The 24,248-nt window shown below is 33.8% G+C and overlaps 1 protein-coding gene across 1 annotated transcript; it reads left to right on the top strand.

Annotated features, from left to right (window-relative positions):
- Nucleotides 1-2,203: 2,203 nt before the first annotated feature.
- On the top strand, nucleotides 2,204-3,941 carry N7516_008138 (uncharacterized protein; the record flags this gene model as incomplete). The annotated part of the gene is made up of 9 exons (XM_057220858.1): nucleotides 2,204-2,221; nucleotides 2,305-2,352; nucleotides 2,460-2,481; nucleotides 2,715-2,788; nucleotides 2,892-2,976; nucleotides 2,998-3,014; nucleotides 3,204-3,409; nucleotides 3,789-3,806; nucleotides 3,857-3,941. The coding sequence occupies 9 exons, from the start codon at nucleotides 2,204-2,206 to the stop codon at nucleotides 3,939-3,941; spliced, it is 573 nt and encodes a 190-aa protein (XP_057071130.1).
- Between the last annotated feature and the right edge of the window lie 20,307 nt (nucleotides 3,942-24,248).

Here is a 24,248-nt window from a genome sequence, read left to right on the forward strand (position 1 = left end):
TTTTCGTAGGACTATAGTTAAATTAGCTTCCGGGGTAATCCTAAAAGTACTATATTATATTAGAAAGTAGACAACTAAATAATCACGCCCTAGTCTTATATATAAAAATAGTAAGTTCTATTCTCTTTATATTTAGCCTTATAATTTCTTTCCTTAATAATATTAAGCTAATTAATATTAGTACTAGCTTCGTCGTTATAGAGCTAAAGTATATAAGGCTTCGATACTTTAAATATTACTTCTATTGTCTTCCCTAGGGCGTCGTTTATAAGAGGAACGTTTAAGAACCTAGTAAAGCTCTCTCGCCCCGCTAGGGCCCTAAAATATAACCGAGAATATAGAGGGACTAAAGATAGCTTATCTTAAAAAGGCTTAAAATACTTAGAATATACGTTTTTTATTTCTAGTAGATAGTTTAGTATATAGTTATCTTCTCTAATATTACGGCTAGAGCCTTTAATAGTAATAGCGTTAGTAACTATCTAGAATATAACTTAACCTAAGTAAAATCAGTTAAAAACTTATAGGTATATAGAATAAGAACAAATTACTTAAGATAAACTACCGTTTAATCGAGGACAAACGTAGTAGTAATAACGTTTTATAAAAAGGAGACTATAATATCCGGATACTACGCAGAGGCCCCGACAGCGCTAGTTATAAATCTATTCGTTAATATTACGTATATAGACACCTAGATAATTTATCGTTTACCCGCTAGAGTATATATTACGGCTATATTAATTAGGTAGGGGTCTTTTTTTTTTTTTTTTTTTTCCCCTACGCTCCGTAGATCGTATTTAAATAATAATAATAGGTTGTATATTATATTCCTACGTATCTAAAATAATGCCTTAGCCGGAGTAAAGTACACTTTTAGTAGGAAGCTCGAGTCCCGAACCTAACCCGTTTGAAGCGGAGTCTACTACTCGTACCTACGTCTAAATTATTATTAAGTATAATTTTAGTATAGGCGGTTTCTTCTATAATCTCGCTTCTAACTTAGAGAAAGGAGGGGATAGGAATTACTAATTAGGCTAGGATTCGAGAATAGGTCGGCCCTACCTCCCGTTATTTAGACTAGAACGGAATAAAATATAGAGTCTAGCTAATAAGACTATACCGCCGCTAAGTACAGTTAGGAAATCTAGGTTTTTTAACAGATACGGCGAGTGATAGGCGCGTTAGATACGGACGTCGTAGATCAAAGCACGTTATTACTCCTACCGTTTATACTCGTAAGACTTAAAAGGCCGTATATTAATCACTAGAGCCGGATAATCCCGCAATCCTCTTAGTGTTAACTCCGCTTTGAAATCGTAAATCAAGCCCGCCTAAGATAGAAGGTTAATAACAACCCGAATATACCTATAATATAACAGCTATATTGTGTGAAATCTTATTGCTTGTACTTATATGAGCGTCTGGATAATTTTTAGTTGTGTATAATACGAGAGGATCATTATTCTGCTAATAGCTATATTTGAGATTTGGTTGACTGAAAATGATATAGACGCGCTCGAAATCAGTTTTACTATTTTACTCTCTTTGAATCTTTCCCGAACTTAATTACGAAACACGCTAGTCTGTGTTCGGCTTAAGCAATTTCTAAAATTCGAAACGTACTGTAAGCCTAAGTTATATGATGGGCTAATTGTGACTAAGTACTTACCGACAGTCGGTCCCCGACTATCGGTAAGTGCTTAATCACAATTACTATATAATCTATTGGAAATTCACTTGCAAATAAGCTAAACAGCCGAGCTAGTAGGAGATTCGGTCGGTTGTCTGGCTACTTTATACCTCCCTCTTTAGCTAACTACGTTTACTCGACTACCCTACTAATATAGTGGACGAGCGAAGATATATAGACGCGCTCGAAATTAGTTTTACTACTTTACTCTTTTTGTTTCTTTCCTAAACTTTATCTTAAAACACGCTAGTCTGTATTAGGCTTAGGCTATCGAAGTGTAACGAAACGTATTGTAACTTAAAATCATATGATAAGGTACTGTTTAATACGTTGGAAATAATCATACGATTGATACCCTTAATCTTAATGACCCCGGATAGCGGGGTACTTCGGCTTTAAGCTATACGCTCGCGATTAACCCTTCTTAGAATCACCTAGCCGGAATAATGGTATCTAGGATATTATATGACGGACTAAACTCTGGCTTCTAAGGAGGAATAATTAATAGGAATGTTACTGCTTAGTTCCGTAGGTAGGGACACATTATTCTATTAGAACGTGACTAATTCGTATTACTACCTTAGTACAATTAGAAACATTATTAAATTAAGCGTATCTACGGGATCTACGGACGACTAATCCTTACTACGACAAAGATCGTATTTAGATCACTAACGGAGGGCTGTTAAAAGACTTATACCGCTAGATTCTAGATAATAAAGAGTTTTAATAATAGTAAAACAACTAGAGTAACTATCTCCTATAGATTAGAGGCGATCCGGGTAAAGGTAAGATAATACTCCTCTGCGGTATTATCGACGAGTTAATATAGTTATTTAGGGATACTACGAATATCTCGTTCTTTTTCTACTAAGCTATTAACGTACGAATCAATAATACTACGGCTATTCTTCGTAGCTTAATATATTTACTTATTAAGAAGTAGCTATCTCTTCTCTCCTATATAAAGAATTAGTACGACCACGCGGGAAAAGTATTATTTAAGGATATAAACGTATAGAATACTCTCTCGAGAATCTTTACGGATATATTAAAGGACGCGACCTTATAGAGCACCTATTTAATTATCGACGCGTTAGACGAATATATAATAGGCCTATCTTCGCTTTTTAACTTAATTAGTTAGGTATCTTCTACCTACCTATAGAGAAAGTAGATTGTCTCGAGCTATAACTAGCTTAATATCGAAGAGCGTCTTAATACTACCTATACCGCTCCTATCTTATTAGAGCTTAATAAGGCGTTTATATCTAAAGCTATAAGTAAATTTATTTAATATAAAGTTTACTACCTAGTAAAAGTAAAGAAGTATAGCGATAAAACTCGTAATATAATCTACTATTATTTATTATCTAACTCGTAAGGAACTTTCCTTTAGATAGCCCTAGCTTATTAAGATCTTAATAGAATATCGCGGAGGTACGCTCTTAGAAAGCTAAACGCGTTTTTATCTAGACTAAATACCTTATATAATCGGATAATCGATTAGGTTCGTAACTCGGAAGATACCGAATCTTATAAGCGAATACTAGCTATTATATCTATAGTATATCGGCCTATCGCGTTCGACGAGCTACCCTCTATTATTAAGCTACCTAATAATCTCTTTAGTAATACTAAAGCTCTATCGGAGATTATCGCGATTTATAGCTTATTTTTAACTATACGCGAAGATACTATTATTTTTATTTATTAGTCTATAAAAGAATTTCTACTTAGAGAAACGTAAATTAGGGTTTTCCCTAGAGGTATTAAAGCTAAATACTAGAAAGCTTTCTCTCGTTCTTTAAAAGCTATATCTTAGATACTTCGGCGAGATATCTTTTAACTTAAATTTCCTAGATACCCGATTAAGAAGGTTATACTATCTAGTCCGAACCTATTAGTATCTATATAATATACGTATATCTATTAGGTTAACTATCTTTATTATAGCGGATATTATAAAAAAAAGGATCTTAATATTAATAAAAGAGGGTATATTAGTGATTTTCTATAAAAGAAATACCTTTACTAGCTTAAAGCCCTAAGTATTCTAGGAAGTATATTATAAGGTATAATAGCTATATTAAAGCTCGAGGGCTTATTTTAGGTAAGTAATTACTTATATACTAAAACTAATATCTACTTCTAATCTTAAAGCTACTATAATAGGAAAAAGAGGAACTACTTGCCTTTTTATAATAAGTTTAAGACGTATCCTGATTTATTCGATACTATAGGCTAGTAATTAAAAATTGCCCCCTTTAGATATATAGTTTACCTCTAATATTTAGCCCTATATTAAGCCCTACGAGGATATATTATTAAAGAGAGAGACCGGATTATATTTTAAATAAGCCGTTAGTAGATAAAGATTAGAGTCTATATTTTTATATACTAGAGGGGTATAGTAGTTAGGTTAACTCGATTTCCTAGTCGTAAGATAGAAGCCGACTCGTATTAGCGTTAGATAATAAGAGTATTAAGATCTAGGATCCGGCTACTAGCTAGTACGCTTTAATCCTTATAGGATATATCGATAAAGTTAGGTAGATTGCCTAGTCGCCGAATAGAAGCCGACTCGTATTAGCGTTATATAAAACTACCGTTAGGATCTAGGATCCGGCTACCGGCTAGTATACGTTAACCCTCGAGGGGTATAGCGGTTCGGTCTAGTCTATTACCTAGTCGTAAGATAGAAGCCGACTCGTATTAGCGTTAGATAATAATACTATTAGGATCTAGGATCCGGCTACCGGCTAGTACGCGTTAACCCTTAAGGGGTATAGTAGTTTAGATACCTCGATTGCCTAGTCGTAAGATAGAAGCCGACTTATATTAGCGTTATATAAAACTACCGTTAGAACCTAGGATCTAGCGACTAGCTAGTACGCGTTAACCCTCGAGGCGTATAGCGATAAAGTTAAGTCGACTACCTAGTCGCGAGATAGAAGCCAACTCGTATTAGCGTTAAATAATAAAACTAGTAGGATCTAGGATCCGGCTATAAGCTAGTACGCGTTAACTCTTAAAAAGTATAGTAGTTAGGTTAGGTCGATTGCCTAATCGTAAGATAGAAGCCGACTTGTATTAGCGTTAAGTGATGATACTATTAGGATCTAGGATCCGGCTACCGGCTAGTACGCGTTAATTCTCGAGGGGTATACAATACGTCCCGAAACTAGTGCAACTGTCTATACTCTTTAAGTGATTATTTAGCCCTACTACTAAGAAGTACTAGCCGATATTAGGAAAGATAGACAGAATAATACTATTCCTATACTAGTCTCGATACCGTTAAATACTTCTATTAAAATACGGAGTCTCGTCTTATAACTATACTAGCGATCTAAGGAAACTAGAATTTTCTATGGAAATATAAATAAGTTAAACACTAGAGCTTAGAAGAATCTGGTGAACTAGTACTTCCCTTCTGCTCCTACGTCTAAGTCGGTCTAGGGGGCTTACTCGGCACCCGACCTACCCTCGATTAGCTAGCGTAAATAATAGGAAAGTAATCTCGCCCCTTATTATATTATTACTTTCAATCCGAGTACCTCGTTAATCACTCGCCCTATAATAGCACTAGCTGTACGACAATATAGGAGTTTATTATGGAATATTCTAGTTGCTCTATATTAATACGGATAAATAGGTTATTATTATAGTACTGCAATTTGTATTTTATTTTATGAGTTTGGTGGAAACCTAAAGTCAACTTATTATATATAGTAGTTTTCGAGTTTAGTTTTACCTTTATACTCTTCTAATTTATCCGTAAACTTTAATCCGAAGAGCACTAGTATTAATTGAATATAGTCCTTAACCATCTATTCCTAAATTAGAGATTGTAATATATATAAAAAATAGGATACCTTAAGCTAGAGTATTTTATATAAATTACCTAATATATATATTATCGTATCCTAATACCTCTTAAACGATCACCTTTAATACAACTACTCCCTATGGCTAGTCATTTAGGTAGTCTATATTCGACTATATAATGTGGCTACGAGAATCGCCTATAGTAGCTATATATATAGTGTTAGGTCTATAGAATAATATTAATTTTTTTTGCCTTATTTAATTTTTAAATTATAAACGTACGCAATTCTATACTATACTAAGCTCTAGTCGAGTTCCCGGCTATATATTGTTAAATCCGCCTCGGGGAAATCGTCTTCCGATTAAAATAATCTTTGGTCTATAGAAAACAACTTTCCCTTCCCTTTCGTATTTTGTGTTTCGTTTGATATTAAATTTCGAACGGCGTTATTTAACTCTTTACCGATATCGTTCTAATATTATTAATTATCGAGACCTATAGATTCGATTACAGTTTTTTTATACATATCCAATTCGGCTCGCTTTCTTTGTATATTCTTAAGTTGTATATTTAGTTTCCCTTTTAAGAGATCCTTATTACGCTTAAGCTCTTTAATTGTGTCTTTTAGCTCCCTTCGAAGCACGGAAACTTTTTCTAAACGAAATGAATCATCTAAAGCTTTAAGAAAAAGCTGTGTATTTTCGGTAAGTCGTTCGATACTATTCGCGGTCTTTCGAAGTCTATAGACTATAGAGTGTCGTAACTTATAAAGAAAGCTAAATAATTCGTCGATTAGTTTATTTGTGCCTTTCACCGGCTATAAAAAATGTCGAGCGATAAGCTTTGTCTATTCTGTTAGTTCTACTGCCTCGGGGTAATCCTAGCCTTTTATTGCTAAAATGTAAGGGAAATGCTGCTAAGCGAACTTAAAACAACTCTCTTCGAGTAGGTTTTATATCGTGGTTGTGATAAGATATTGATATCGATACTGGATATATACTAGGTATAGCGACGGAATACCTTTATTGATATCTAAATTTGCTTCTAAGTGTGATTCTATTAGAGTTAATAAATTGTATTAGGTTTTGATTTTTATAAATTGGGTATACCTACTCTCTGTTTTCCTATCCCCCTTATTATCTAGTTTTGCTTAAGAAATAATATCGATATCTCTAAAGGCTTCCCTTTTGGAGATCTCCCTTACCGTACTTACTTTACTTCTAGCCGCCTCTACCTCTAAAGCTTCTCTCTCGGCGTTTTAAGTTGGTGATATATTAAATAATTCCGGGAATCGTATCTTAGCTTTTAAAGTATCGTTAAAAACTTAATCCTTAAGCAATCTTTTCGCGATATTTATAGTCCGATCGATATTATATTCCCGCAAAATATCTACGAGAGAAGGCTTATTTTCTTAAATTAAGCTCCTAATCACTTTTAATCTTCGGATATAGGAGTGGGAGCTACGGAAAATATGCTAGTAAGCTAGATAGACTAGCCTTTTATCTAGGTCGTTTTGCGCTATCTTTTAGATATTTGAAATCTAGTCTTCTACTAAGACTATCTATAAGAGTTGATAATAGATAAGTAATTGCTGAAGAACCGTGATTGTAAGTTCGAGATTTCTCTAGCTTCTACTACTGATTTTTCTTCCGCTATTCTAAAGACTTCTTAGAAGGGCTTTCGAGATAAGAGTTCGCTAGTATTTCGTCTAGGACTACCTAATCTATCCTTTAATATAGTAGGAGCTAGCGAATTGCCTATCCCTTATACTCGCGATTATGGTAGGCCTAATTCGGCGGCTTCGTAATCGATGATATTATTATGTTTGTCCCTTTTAAGATAGTATAATTTATACTTAGTACGCTACCCCCGCTAGTAATCCTATCTAGCTTTTACTTACGTAATAAGAAAATAATCCTTCCTCTTACTAACTATTTAATACGATTTTCTAAGTCCTTTCTTTCTACAATCTTAGTGGTAATTAACTATATTTAATTTATCCCCTATTAGAGATAGAAATCTTGTGAAGGCTAAGGAAATCATTTCTTATCGATTTAAAGACCGATTTAGACTTTAATAAGCATTATAGCTTGCTGATAGTATCTACTAAAATAGAAATAAGGACCTAGCTCTACTTAGTGATACTGTTATTAAGTTGATTCTTATTAAGGAGGGCCTTCGTCGATATACGACCCGTGGTAAGTGATGACTTATCACTACTATAGTATAGTACGTAACATAATACTGATGGATATATCTGTACTTTCTCGTAGGTTAGATAAACAATACTATATTGGAGAAATCGTCTAACGCCTATCTTATATAGTAAGGCTTTTCTACGGGCCTAGTAGAATATATATATACTAATCGATCCTAGGGGAACAAAATCTACCCGGGCCCTATAGCGTCTATAATAGAAGCTATCGTTAGGGCTGTCTTTATTAATAGTAAGGAGGAGACGCTGGTTGTTAAAGGAGTTATGGAGGCTTTAGGTGTTTCTTGGCCTAAGTGATCTCCTTATCGTAGGTAATGTTTTCGCCCCTCTTTAATAAAAATAAAGTTCGGAGCAATTACTCGCGTTAATAGGGCTCTAGTTACTTTTCGTAGGGGCCTACGGATACTTCTCTGCTAGGGCTGGTCGATAAGAGTCTAAAGGCGAGGAAGTCGTATTTCGAAGCTCTATAATGTGTTACTTATATACTTCGAAATGGATTGTCGCTTTTTGTGGTACTATCTACTTACCTTTATAGAGCAGCTTCTATAGGCCCCTATAGGGATAAAGTAGGCTTTAAATTACGACGCCGTTTTTTATTATTTTAGCTTAGAATAAACTAATAATAATGTTTGTTTACTAATCGCTCCCTAAGCTGTAGTTACCTAAAAGGTGACTTTAAATGTTATATCTTTATCAACTAGAGATCGTGGCAATTTCCTAGCTCGAAGTTCTAGTCTTTTATCAACTAAAGATATAGACGCTTATTAAATAGTTGAATAAATTGTTAAATTATAGTCCTCTTTACGCACTAGATTTCTCTTAGTCCTAGAGCGGTCGAATATACGAAAAGCTATTATTAATAGAAATAATAATAAATATAATAAGACTTAGGTTGTGGTAAATTCTATTCGGTAAAGAATTCTAGGAGGTAAGATTACTTTACTATAACCTACGCTAGCTAATCGAGGAAATATAGATAAACGCTAGGCGAGGGATATCCTAGGCTGGACTAGTATATTCTAGGTACGGCCCTATGAGATAGAAAGAGAGAGATTGAAGGTACTATAAAACTAATTTCTAAAACTATAGTTAAATCGGCTATAATAAGCCTTATTAGTGAGGCTGAAAGCGTAGGAAATTTAGTATAGTATAATAACGTATATTTAACTTATACGCTAATATATCTATTATAATTATTATATTATCCGAGTACGATTAAATACCTAAGTAACTATCGGAATAATTCCTAATATAGACTAGTGTTTCTTAGCAATAGGGCTAATTAATCACTTAAAGAGTGTAGACGGTTGTACTAGTTTCGGGACGTACTATAGTAGTTCGGTTAGGTCGATTGTCTAGTCGTAAGATAGAAGCCGACTCGTATTAGCGTTAAGTAATAACACTATTAGGATTTGGGAGCCGGCTACTAACTAATACGCGTTAACCCTTAAAGGGCATAGTGTTTCGGCTAGATCGATTGCCTAGTTATAAGATAGAAGCCGACTCGTATTACCGTTAAGTAATCATACCGTTAGGATCTAGGATCTAGCCATTAGCTAATACGCGTTAACCCTTAAGGGGTATAGTAGTTTAATTACCTTAATTGCCTAGTTATAAGATAGAAGCCGACTTGTATTAGCGTTATATAATGATACCGTTAGGATCTAGGATCCGGCCACCGGCTAGTACGTATTAACCCTTAAAAGGTATAGTAGTTTAGTTACCTTAATTGCCTGGTTATAAGATAGAAGCCGACTTATATTAGCGTTAAGTAATAATACCGTTAGGATCTAGGATTCGGCTACCGGCTAGTACGTATTAACCCTTAAGGGGTATAGCAATTTAGTCTAGTCGATTGCCTAGTCGCGAGATAGAAGCTGGCTCGTATTAGCGTTAAGTAATGATACTATTAGGATTTAGGATCCGGCTACCGGCTAGTACGCGTTAACCCTCTATATTAGCTCTTACCTCTTCGTTTAATTTAATTAAGTTAATATGGATTATCTATATACGTTAATTAGTATATTTGATATACGATTTACTGGTACGGTCTCGTCTACTCCTTACTATTCGACCCTACTAGAATAATACGGGTATAGTTTGAATAATAACTTTTCTTAGATAACCTATAAAGGAGTTAATCTCCTTTAGTTGCCTGCCGAATATCGACTAACTCAGTCCTTTTATTTTACTATCTTCAATAAATATCGCGATCGCTTGTTCGTCACGTTGTATTATATTTCTCGCGTTTATAGAATAGAGCCCTATCCCTAGCCTTTGATTAATAAGTTAAGTGAATAGGGGTTTGCTATTAAAGTATAAAAGCAGATTTATTTATAATTGTTAATATTATAGTAGCTAGTATGTTTAGCTTATTTATAAGTGGATAGTTCTAGATAGGCCCTGACCTATATAACTATAATACGATTGCTATTTTTATACTATTATTGATTACTATACTAAGATACTTACTAAGGAGGTAGGCTAAGGGTAAGCTAACTATAAAGGGTATAGCGTTATATGAAATAAAGTTTGAGAAAGAATCGAAGAGAGTAAAGACGTAAAACTAATTTCGAGCGCGTCTATACGTAGATATAATACTGGTAGGACGAAATATTTTTTTCCAACCGACTTACCTACCCTATAAATACTAGATTCCTTTAGCCCCCTTCTATTGAACCCTAGATAATACTATATACTAAAGTTCGGTTTATTAGGAAATTGAGGACGATGATTAACCACTTCTATCCTAACGGTAATAAATCCTAAGCCTAGGACCTCGATCCGTTGGACTAGGACTCGTAATACGCCCTAACTCTAGTATATTACGAATATACGCTACTATTAGAATATAAATTCAGCCCTTTACCGAACCGTTGCCCCTAGGATAGTTCCGAGCCCTTACTTTTAATCCTACTAGAAACTAGTAAGCTGTTTTAGCTCTCCGAGTAGGAAGTAAATAGGCTAGACGACGAGCTTCTTGTAAGCTTTATTCGGTATATTATCGAGTGGAAAGTCAAAGTGAATAATCGGTCTATATTAGAGGATACGGAGTAGGACGTAGCGTTAACCCTAAGTGCTTACTTACCCTTAGCCCTTAGGAATAAGCTGTATAAAGTAATAGAGGAGAAAGTTGCGCGTAAACGAAGGGTTAGGTCGGACGATATATCTATTATTATATCGATCAATAATCATAAGTAATACGACCTAAAAAAGCGGTTTAATAGCCTTAATATTAACTAGTCTACCGTAAAAAAACAATTACTCGTTTAGGGGAAGTTTTATACTAGCGGTAAAGAGTTACGGCTAAGGATAATCTTTAACTATATAGAGGACGACCACTTACCTAGAAGTATAACAAGTAGAAATAATAAGAGAGTAAGGATATCTATTACTAAAAGGATGCTTAACGAGCCGGATAAACAACTTAACGCCGAATAGTATATAACTAGGGAATAGTCGATCTAGCGGGTAGTCTATATATTAATACGCTGTCCTTCGCTATCTTACTATATATTTTTATCTAACTCCTTCTTATCTTATTTCGAAAAACAGCTTTCCTTAAGAGGATACCTAAGAATCTATTAGGAATTAAGATAATACCGTTATTTTACCTAAAAAATATATAACGTTTATACTTTGTATTTACTTACTAACTATATCTAATTAGATTATATTTTTCGGACTATTATTGTTTTTAGGGCTTAATTAGGACGTTAACTATATACTCGGTTCCTATTAGAATTAATTAGACTACCGGTCCTAAGAACCTAGTAGCCTTTAGCCGTTAGTAATAGTAGGTACCTATTAGCTATAAAAATACTTAAGTTAATTGATCTCTATTATAAATGTCGGTAAAATGTCCTAAGACCCTCGGGTTCCTAGGAATAATAGCGCTGTCCTAGGGAGAGCGTTTAATGTACGTACGGGGATATTGATTAGTTAATATGTACTATAGCCTAGGTAGACGAAATCGAGCGCTTATAGCTCTTTGCTATTAGAAGTTGATTATATCGAGGAACTAGTAGCTTCGCTACTTATATATCTCGTCTCTTCCTTTCTCTTGCTCTTTATTTAATTTGACTAAGTGGAAATCAATTTTCCCTATTCGCCTAGGACGTATCCGTAGAATAAAATACCGCGGGTCGTAGTATCGATCTCTCTAAAATATCTAAGAAGCTAGTACCGTCCCTTCTTTCTTTGCCTACTAAAATTATTTAATTAATCCTTTCCTATATCCCGTCGTAGTACCTATCCTAAAATATAGAAATAACCTATAAAGAACTTAGAAAGGCTATAATCCTAGTCTACTAAGTTAGATACGGGTATAAGCTAGCGCCTTCTGTCCCTATTAGTAGCAGTTGTTAGAAACGATTTGCTATCTAGTATAAATTTTATTATAGATATACCGATTATAAGAGAGATAAAGTAGTCGATAGTTTCCTTAAATCTTACCTCGAATCTCCGGACTATTATATCTCGAGGGAGGCCGAATATATTATATACTACCTTTATAATAATCCTTATATTTATCTAAGAGGTATTAAGGCAATTATTACGGCTTTTAATATATAGTATCGCTATCGCGACTCTAACGTCTTCTTACTTAGATATCGCGATTCTGATGCTATACTATTTCAGTCTATAGCTTTACTTTAGGCACGCTTTAACCTATAATTTTCTATTTCTTAGTCTACCTATTCTTTAGAACTTTTAGAATATTACCTATCCGCTGTAGCTATAAGTAGTGATATAGGACTATTTGTCTACTTTAAGTAGCTTTTGCTTAAGGCTAGTAAATATATTTAAGTTTAACGCGTAGTTAATATAGTAATCCGGTCTAATCGAGTAGAGATTTTATAAGAATTATATACCGAATTTTATACCTTACTATTATTTATTTTAATAGAAGTAGTAGCGTATTCCGGTAGCGTAAATATAGTTCAATTTCTACTCGAGCTTAGGCCTACGATTAATTTAGAATATCCCTATAAACTCGTATTACGTTATTATAATCTTAATATCCTTCGCCGGCTCGAAACTTATTCTCTACGTACTAGGGGCTTATATTTGCGGAATAGATAATTATAGATTGTAATTATCTTAGTAAACCCCTTAGAGAGTTAGGCAAATAAGAGTAAGACAATTAAATTTCTTATTAAGTATACTTCTGTCGATATTAATGCTATTAGGATAGATAGTCTTACTATTATATATATTATAGCTGTTAATAATTATATCGATACGCTTAAACTTTTCGAAAACCTTCGTACTAATATAACCTCTTTAGGTAAGATTAGGTAGACGCTAGCCGAAATTACCGTTTATAATAAGTATAATATACTATTTCTCGCGCGCTCTTCTCTCCTAATAGAGCTATTCGCGGTAAAGTAAGATATAGCAAAAACTATTATTAGTAAATAATACGATACTATATTTAAAAGATAGCGGAAGTATCCCGGCTTCGACCGTTCTTTAACTAATACAAAAAATAAGTTAGCGGATATTTAGGCAAAGTCAATCGGACTAGAAACGTTGCGTAGACTACTTAGTATAATTAATATACCGTTGTTTGAATCTATAGAGAAGTTGCGGAGGATTATTATAGAAGTTAGTTAAAGGCCGGTTATACCGAGAGAAGAGTAGCTCCGAGGTATAAATAATATTAAGGATATTTTGAAAAAGTTCTTAAATTAGTAATATCCGGACGGGGTTCTTACGTATCTTATATATTATTTACAATTAAAGCTAGACTAATTAGATATCGAGCGTGTTAGAATTTTCGTTAATTCGGAAATTAGCCGTATCTTATACTTTAGAAGATATTCCTTTACTCGAGAGGAATAGGAAATCTAGATAGAGTTTAGGGAGGCTATTAGCAAAATATAACTAGAGAGCCGTAAAATTCTATAGGACGGGAAACGTCTAGATAAGGAATACCGTCTTATAAATTTATAGTACGTACCGAAACTAGTATAACTATTTCGTATCCTTTCGCCTAAAATATACTAGTCTATATTAAGACTTATAGAGTCTCTTATAACTTATAGTATTAAGATTGTTATAGGATTCTATGATTATCCCTAATCTAATCTAGTATACCTTAGCACTATATAGAAATTCTTTTCTCTATACTTACCTTTGCTTACCGTTCTGCTTAATAAGTAGATAAAATAACTTTTAGTCGGATCTCTAGGGCATACTAGGGTATTAGGAAATGTACGTGACCTTAAGTCTCGTAGTTCTTAGGAGTATAATTATTTCTAGAAGAACGATTTAAAAACTACGGGCCCTCAATTATTATAAGCTAGGGGCAAAGTAATAGTACCTTAGAAGTTATTAATACTAGATCGTACGCTTAGTTTCTCCTAGCTGATTGACTCCCGGTTGGTTATATAAAGGATTTAATATATTAATCTACTTAATTAGATCACGTAGGTAGTCCCGATTTAGGGTTTTATATAATTACAAAGGCGCGGGGATATAAAGCAATATAGACTATTTAAAGGCTAGGAATAGGACGTTGTTCTATAAACGCGAGAAAGATAACAAAACCTAATAAACAAACCGGCTTATAATAGTATATCTATGATTAGGTAGTTAGAGGTCTTACGAATATAAAGTTGTTATCGTACTATTTTAAAGCTATAATTCCCCCCCCTTTGCTAGAATACCACGATCCTAAATAGTATTATTACGTAATTTTCGCTTTCGATTTCCCGGTACTGTTAATTGATTGTTATACCTATAAAAGTAATTTATATAATATCTTATTACGTAATCGTAACTTTCAATACGATTTAATATTTAAAGTTAGGCTAAGCCTAAACGGATTTAGTATATTTCGGAATAGGATTCGAGAAAGAATCTCTATATACAAATAGTGAAACTAATTTCGATCTATTCTATAGCAAATATTGCCGTTTGATCACCCTATAAATTTTTTTACGAATTTTGAAGAATAGTTAGATACCGTAGATTTTAAGGGTTAATAAAAGCTGTTTATAGTAATCCTATACGTACTAGGCAAAGGCCCGTCTTTTTCTTTACTAGTAGGTAGTTCGTCTAATACGCAGAATGTTCCTAATTCGGGGTTGTTAATATATTTAGGGAAAGAGTGCTTGCGTTGAATAAATAGTGGGGATTACTAAGCCAAATAACTAATATAATCCGATTAATAATTGATCGCTAGTTTAGATCTTAACCGCTCTTCTTAACCGCTCTTCTTAACCGCCCTTCTTAACCGCCCTTCTTAACCGCCCTTCTTAACCGCCCTTCTTAACCGCCCTTCTTAACCGCCCTTCTTAACCGCTCTTCTTAACCACCTTTCTTAACTACCCTTCTTAACCACCCTTCTTAACTACCCTTTTTAACCACCCTTCTTAACCACCCTCTACTTGCCACTAGATATCTCTAAATATTATTTACGACGATCTTAGTAGGTTGTTTGTTGATATATATAGATATACTGACCTTAAGAATTCATTTATTAGGTATATTTAGACTTCGGTAAAACCTTAAAACCTAATACTAAGAACCCTAAATTAAGGTTTGGGTATAGAAATGCTAAGACTTGCTTGATTAGGCATATTTATATAGGATTTATATATATTTTATGTATTTTGGGTTCCGATAGGTTCCGATAGGTCCTTAGTATACTAAGATGGGTTATAAAATGGGTTTTGCCGAAGTCTAGGTATATTAGCTAGATTTTAAATTTAAGAATTAGAGAAAGCTAAATTAATATTTCGTAAAATATAAAGTTTACTTATGTTTCTCCCCTAGTAGGTGATTGGACGTATTAGATTGTGTATCTAGTCCTGAAAATCTGCCTACTTTACGATTATACTGACTTGGTCTAGAGGTCTATCTAGTCTTATATAGATAGTCTTTGCTCTTAAGTAAGAGTAGCGTTACTAAGTATTATTTAGCCGACCTTTAATCTACTGACTATTGAGGGCTTCTATACGAAAATCTATTTTACGATTGATTAAATATACTATTTTTCTAGGTTTAGATTAATACTATTAGTCGATATGGATACGTGATAAATAATAATTAGGGATCGGAAAACTGAATAAGAAGTAATATTATATAATATAATAAAGGAGGGAAATATCGGGAAGTACTTAAAGATATACGTATACATTCAGACTCTTTATGAGATTTTACGCCTAAACTTAATAGGCAAAGACTTCTATAAGGGTAGAATCTAATAGAAGAAAAGATGGGAAAGACTAGTACTAATACAACCGTGATGCTTTAGATCATACGCCCTTCTCCTATTAAAATAATCTTTTATTATATATTAGGAGCTATAGAGGCTCGATAACGCCGAATATCTTTATCTTCTTTTCTAACCCGCTCTAGCTTAAAGAAATTATAAAACGTAAGAAGTGCTAAACAGATAAGAAGAGTTACTCTAGTAATAACGGTTGTTATAATAGCTATTACCGACTAATCCCTACCTTAAGATATATAGATATTAATAATAGTGGTCAGCAGCCCGGCAGTAGTATATAGGTATAGGGGTCTAGTTTAGGGTTAGATTTAGTTCTAGCTTCTTATTTAGGATTTGCTTACTTATATAAACACTTTATTAATTAGCTAGGGGTAGTTTCCTCTAAGCTTTAGGAAATATATTAGCTATATAAGAGCCGCAATTCTACTAATAAAAAGTAAGTACGTAATAGCGAGTAATAAGGGGTTCTAAATCATATATAGAATTATACGGCCTATCCTATTAGTTTGTAACGTCTTTTTAACCTAGTTTGAGGTCTATAATAAAGTGAACGTACCGGGAATGACTAGATAGCCGGCTAGTAGTGCCTAGTTAGCCGTACTAACTGTGATACTAAAACGTATGTCTATTTGTGCTTCTTCCCTAAGCATTCTAGTATAGGTAGTTTCGTTAGTATAATATACCTAGTAGGCTCTATATAACCCCGGGATCATATCCGTAGTTGAGTAAGGCGGAATAAGTATAGGGTTTATTCTAGGAAGTAGGGACTTTTCCGATCCTTTCTTTACTAGTATACTTATATAGTTGTTCACAACGAAGGCTATAACTAAGGAAATTTTAGGGTTACTATAGGAAGATAAATTAATAAAGAACTTTATTAGTTCTTTAAATAGTCCGTAGGGAAAAGGCCGCTACTATACTTAGTTAAACTAGGTCTAGCTTCTACTATAGGTAAAGCCTTATTTTTGCCTTATAATAAGCCTTATATAGTCTAGTTTCCGAAGTTAGAAACGAATAGCTTCTAATAAAATACGGAAGTTGTTATATACTTGATTTAATCGGTCGTTATCTACGAATGTACTAGCGGAAGGAATTAGCTATATACGGCGGTTGCTAATACTAGCGGTAATATTATTATATTACCTTTAGTAGCTATTATATCTCGGTTTAGGTATTTATAATAATATAGGAATTACACTACGTTTTCTTCGGCGGCTAATATAGATCTATTATAAATAGGCCTATAGATAAGAAGCTAGACCCTTACTATCAATTTTGCTTATATATATATAGATATCTTAAAACGTATAAGGTAGATAGTATTATATCTATTAATTTATAGGTAGAAGGGATTAAATATTAAGGATTATAAGCTCGCTATATTCTATAACGCTCTCGCGGTAGCTACTATATAATATACGAATTCCTAGTAATATGAAATATATCGCGAGGGTTCGGATCTTAGAGTATATACTAGTCGGATCGTATACCCTATCGAATTATTAGCCTACCTAGACTACCGCTAAGGCTACCGTTATATCTTATCTAGTAGTCTCTCGTTTGCTCTATCCGAGTTATTCGTTAAGGGACAGTATTCCGAAACGGCTAGCTACTCTATTATATAAATTAAATAGCGAATTTTTATACGGTAGCCTTTAGGTATAAAGATTAGAAGAGATAGTAAGTAAGATATCCGAGCTTCTTTGTATCGGATATATAACGGAGCTTCTCCCGAGCTAGAGGTCTCGGACTAACTTCTTTATATCGAGTAATATTTCTATAATAGGTAATTCTGTTTGTATCTTAATGCCTCGCCCGTTCGTTTTACGCTAAACTACCTAAGGTATACCCTAGATCTTTCCTTCTAAAATATCCCTCGGTATCGATATAGCTAGGAAAGGAGGTTCCTTTTTTTTCTATAAAGACTAGCCGATCTTATTAGTTTTAGGGATATTAGTTTTAGGTATCTTATATAATAGGTAAACTACTAAATAAGGATAGCGGTGAAAGGTAGGATAGTGTAAAGATTTGATAAATAAAAATTATGAAAGGAAGTCGGTCGAACGCGGGGATTATTATAGGTTTATCTAGGATAGAAAGGTTCTATAGCGGCCTTAATTAATTATAGTCTTCCGTTATAATTATAAGTACGGGCTTACCCGATAAGACCCTAGTCGAATAGTTCTCTACTAGATATATCCTAACCCCGGTCGGTATTTAGCTTCTATATAGATACCGAGGGAGAATAGCGACTGTGAATAAGAAAAGAGCTATATAATACTATTACTAGGTTGTTCTTAGGCTGTCTAAGTAGGCGAAGGGGCCTAATAGTTTTGTAAGGTCAAATTAGTGGTCTATTAGTAGACTTTACCGGTTAAGGAACAGTCGATATCCGAGGTTATTTACTGCCTTTAGGATAATTATTACGCTAAGTCTAACTTTTTTCGGTCGTAATTCGGTTATAGGTATAAGCCTTTTCTAGATAGGCAACGGCCTTTCGCGACGATCTATATATAAAAGTAAAGTCTTCTAGGATTGAAAAATAAATATATAAAAATTGGGGTTTTTTTTTAGAAATATAAACGATAAGTTTTTAATAATAAATAACAAACAACGTAATAAACAGTAATATATTTAATTAAATAGACGCAAAATAAAAAATATAATAATAAAATTCGTATCTAGTAGGGCGTAGCACTTACAGAAAGTATAGGCTATTTTCAACGGCCGTATTACTTAGTAAGATTACCCTTTTTCTATTTATCTTTTTTATACCTTAAGATATACTCGGGAACTTAATAGGGAGGGCCCCTTATTAGTAGAAATAGATTAAATTACTTAAACCTTATTAATTTGATAGAATCGGGAGATACTAAGCTTAGATATTTATTGCTAGACTTATTTAGGTACGGCTACTTTTTACTTCGAATCTTTAAAGGATTAGATTCTCCTATCTCTTACTATCCCCTATTCCTTATTTTATAGTCTCTCCCCGAGCCCCCTACTTGACTTTAAGACAGTTGTAATAGGTAACCGGAGAAATTCGTAGCGGTATATAGACCGAATATCTCAATTGCTTTTATTAGGTTTACCGGAGTCAAATAATATTAGGAGCCCCTATACGTCGATCGCCGACTCTATAGACGACGATTACTATTCTTAATAGACCGATAAATCCGAGGACGATAGTAGGGCTACCTTTATAGATAGATATAGTGATAAGGAGGGAATTTAGGGATATTAGGCTAAGGAATAGACAAAGGAACGGGTCTTAGGTAGAGCTAGATCTATAAAGTTTTTAAATCCTAAGTATTCCGTAGAGTTAATAATAAAAATAATCGAATATATAATAGAGTAAGTTTAGAACTAGTTGCCTTATAAGATATCGTATACTAATAGCTTAATTATAGATTAGATAAACGGGTATAGTAGGTATCTTTTAGAGATAGGATAAGAATCCTAATACTAACGCGCTTTAGATCTAATATAGAGTCGCTTAAGGACTAGGACCTATAGAATTAGGAAATATAGCAAAATTATTTAGATATAATCGGTACTATAGATAGGTTAAGTAAAGAAGTGGCCGCGTTAAGGAAATAAGTAGAGGTTTTGTTAAGTAGAGATATAGTTAAAACTCGAGAGACCGTAGGTTCGAAGCGTTAAAGGTAGTAAGGGAATACCACTATCTTTTATAGAGACCTAAAACAAATTATTAAGAACTTTATTTATACGTAAGATAATTCTTTAGCCTTCTCCTACGGTTATAGAGGGTTATATATCGCCTTTAGTTAAGTTCCGCGCTAGAACCGCTATTTGTGACGTACTATTATATCAATTTATTATTATTAGGGTAAGCTTAGTACTATAGTTAAATACGAGTAATCGTAGGTAGGTAACTATAATAGCGATGATTATTTAGATATTAATAGAGTGGTCTATAGGAAAGGTCTACGATTTGTCCGGGGAAAGCTCTGTCGTACTTAGATTAAATTAAAACTAACCCGCTTTTCTTAGCGTATCTACCGTTCCCTATAGATCTACGTACGAGGGGTAATTTTATTATTTTTTATTAATTAAGCTAATTATATCCTAGAGCTATAATATCGCGGTAGTCTATAGCGAATTAGAGCGCGTCTATCGTTAGAATTTTTACTAGGAAAGTAATACTACTTACTCCCCTTAGTTATATACCGTAATGCTCCGCTAAATTTCGTCTCTTACTCTTATAGGATTAATCCGCTCTTCCGTTAATCCTAATTCGCTTATATTACGATTAGAATTTAGCTATTATAGAGTCGTATTATTAAATAAACCCGGAGGCGGACCGTACGGTAATATATCCCTAAGTCTAAGAAGGCCTAACTTTTCTTATATAAAAAAGTAAGCGTTTATAAAATAGTCTCGGCTATTAATCCGCCCTAACCGTTTATTATTATTCGATTAGCTTTCGCTAGGGGAACTCTATTATATATAAATAAAATACTATAGATACCCCTATCCGCGTTAGTATTAAAATTAGCTAGAGCTATATATACCGAGATTTTTACGCTAGGTAGGGGTTAAATTCTAAATCTATTAGCGTAATTAATAGTATAACCCCCGTTTCTCTTTTTTATAGCCTTTAAAGGCTAGAAGGTATAATAGATAAAGTTAGTATATTAGTAGTAGATCTAGGAGATTATATTATATAGACTATACGTTATATATACTATAGGACGTTAAAAGCTTACGTTCCGTACCGATAGGGGCCGGGCTACGGCCCGGTTCTAATCGCTTTATTTTTTAGTGTAATAAGGCACTAGTCCGTATATAGTTAGAAAGAAGCGGTTTAAAAAAAAGAAAAAATATAATAAATAGAATTAGAATTAAACTAGGAATTATTAACGGAGATATATATAACGTATTAATATACGTTAACCTAACCTTATAGGCGTCCTTTAATCCCCTAGTGTTATTCTAATATTACCTCTTATATAAAGGATAATCTACGAATAGTACCTAGGGAACTAAAGGCTACTTAGCTTAATAAAAATACCGCTATTCAATCTAGTCTAAAGTAAGGTCGTATACCGATATCCCGACTTATATATAATTGGAATAGATCCGTCTAGACTATAAGAAGCGTTACGATTCGCCCGGGGAAAGCTTAATTCTCTACTATCCGCTGATCGAGCCCCGGTACCCTTCCCCTAAATTTAGGGGCTAAGACTACGTTAAGTTTTACGTCGGGTAGGGATATACTAAGACGGAGTATACCCGGAAAATTGTATATCCTTTAGTCGACTAAGCAATTTCAAATAGCTAAGTTCGTAGCTTTATTATATAACGGGTAGCTATAGCTTTACGTAGTAGTATTCCTTAACTAAAATAAATCTACGTAAGCTACCTAATATCCCGTATTATTGTGTATATAGGCCGCTATTAGCTTTAAAAGGTTAATTTGCGGATCTATCGGGTAGATACGAAGATCTCGCTATCGGGATCTAACGCTAATCTCGGATTTAGCCTAGACCGACGCGCGCGACTTATATTCTATATAAAGGCCCTATCTAATCATCGGCTCTAGTCGGCTTATAAATCTGCCTAAACGTAATAGTAGAGTTTGAGGATAGGAGTAAGTCCGGTAAGATCGTAATACGCGGACTAAGCGCCGGTATTACGGATATACTACCTAATATCCTAGAATAATCGTAAAGTCGAACTTCTTAATATTTCAAATAAAGTACTAGTCAAAAGGAAGTATTATAGACGAGTATATTACGGAGTGGGATTTTGATTTTTAGCCTACGGTCGGACTAGCGTCCTATAATATTGGCTAATAATAGGTACCTACCTCTATAGCCCTAATCACGAGATAAGGATCCGACTATCCTCGCTAATAAATTACTAAATCGGAAGGCATTATAACCTCCGTCGGAGGGGCGTTAGCGGAATAGGATTAAATAGAGAAGTATATAAGATCTAGCTTCGCGACCTAAGGGAAGAGAGTATGATTATATAATCTCCGGTCTAGTATATCGAATACTAGACTATACCTATCTAGGTAGCGTTATATATACTATATAGGTTACGGACTACGTAGATAATAATATTTGCTGATTTATGTCCTTTAGCTAGATAAACAACCCCGTAATACCTAAATAATAGTATACTTCCTCTATAAACCGACTTAACTTCTAATATCTTTAAAACTACGGTATATATTAGCTAGCTATCGGGAGCGGTTAGTAGTTAGCTTATATTAGCGCTTATTAATTAGTTAACGGAAGTGAATAGCTTTGAAGCGAGTTAGTACTAAGCGAACCTATCTAGCCGTTATATACCGGCTAGGAAGGTTATAGTATATTAGAAGTAGGGAAGCTAGTAAATATAAGCTTATTTTTCTTTATAGTTTTCTCTATCTCTATCTTCTTCTCGAGCTAGCTCTATATATATTGAAAATTGCCGCTAACCTCTAGTAGTATAGGTAGTAGATTATTACCGGCTGTACTACTAATCTATATAACCTCGAGTTATTATTTTAGACTAGATATTTAGAACTTAAGTTTTTAAATCTTAGCTAGATTCTAGTTATTAGTATTACTTAGATCTTTATTATAGCTTAGGTTTTATCCGCCTCTAGTCGCTATATTAATTATAAGAGCTTATCCCGCTCTCTATTAGCGTCCTTAAAACCCTATAAGTATCGCCGATAAATAATACTCTAGTGTTTTTATTTAGAGGCCTTCGCTATTAGCGAGGGGCTCTAGCTTTTATATTCGGGTAAGTACTTACTTTAACGAGATTAGTAATTACCGGACGTACTAAGGGTATATAGAGGGATATACCTTAGGTACCTAATAGAGGGCTACTATAACCGGTATTAGGAGGGCGTTAAGTCTGTTTTAGAGTAGTATCTAACTCGGAACTACTATAACTAGTATTAGTTAGGGCTTTAGATATCGTCTTATAGGAAGGTATATCGAGCGTTAGTACGCCGAAAGGGGTATCTTTATAAGATAGAGTAAGTTTAGTATTAACTATTCGGGTAAATAACGTTAGCTCTTATAGATCTCCGGCGTATAAGCTAGTAGCTAGAATATTTTAGAGTTAGTCCTTTACCGCTTAATCTACGCCGTAGGATTATAAGATTAGCGGATCGGATATCTAGTTATTAGTCTATAATATAACAACCGGCCTATAATAATAGTTATCCTATAATTTCTATACTATAGTTATATTAAGGGTTAGTAGTTAGCTATTAACTATTACTTAACCGGTAGGTTTCTTAACTATAAACTTACTTCGTCGTCTATAATTCTATAATTAGGTTTTAAATATTATTACGACGGCGTATACTTTCTATTAGTAGGTAGCGCTTATTTATATCCCTAATAAATATTATTATTAAAATTAGATCCCGGTCTTATTCAAACTACCTAAGCTTTATTAGACTATATAATTTTACTAAGTACCCGACCGCCGCTATCTATATATATTAGTAATCTACCTAGTCTTTTCGGTTACTCTAGGCGGTATACTTAGCCCGGACTTCTCGCCGCTAAGTACTCGAAAAGCTCTATTAGATAGCGCGTATTGCGCCGAGTAGGAATTAATATATAAGCTAAATATTAGGTAATTTCCGGTTTACTTATTTTATATCGGTATATTAAGCAGTCTATTAATAATCGCTAATCTATAGTATAGTATACGCCGTAAGATATTTACGGTAATAGTAGTAGATTATATACCGATCTACGTTTATAAAAGGCTAGTTTTAGGCAATCTATAAATATAAGAGTCTGATTCGTTAGACCTCGTAAGCTACTTTATATTCGAATAGGTCGCGACTTAATAGTACCGCTACTTAACTAGATATCGAGAATATATTATAGATTAATATAGATTAATCCCTATCGTATAATTTCCGTTTTCCTATAATTAGAAATTATATACCGGGGTACGCGATTTGGCTTAGTCTCGACTATATAGTACGCGTTAAGTCTATTATATATAGTACTCGTTCTTTTTATTATCGTAAAGACTAAGGTTCCCTTGATCTCTAAGCTAGCTATACTTACTTACTATTAGCCGAGGGTATACTATTAGTTTAGCGTATATAATAGTTCTCTATAAAAATGTGAAAACGTACTATTAGTCTTAGGTTAATAGTATATATTACTACTCTAATCTTTTTTATTATTTCTATCCTAGCCAGTATATAGGTATATTAGGGTTAGAGAGTACGAAAAGTCTAGCTATAGTTATAGGCGGGAGGTATATAAGG

The sequence above is a fragment of the Penicillium verrucosum genome (assembly GCF_028828655.1).
Source record: "Penicillium verrucosum strain IBT 35672 chromosome Unknown utg000003l_segment0_segment0, whole genome shotgun sequence".
Lineage (NCBI taxonomy): Eukaryota > Fungi > Ascomycota > Eurotiomycetes > Eurotiales > Aspergillaceae > Penicillium > Penicillium verrucosum.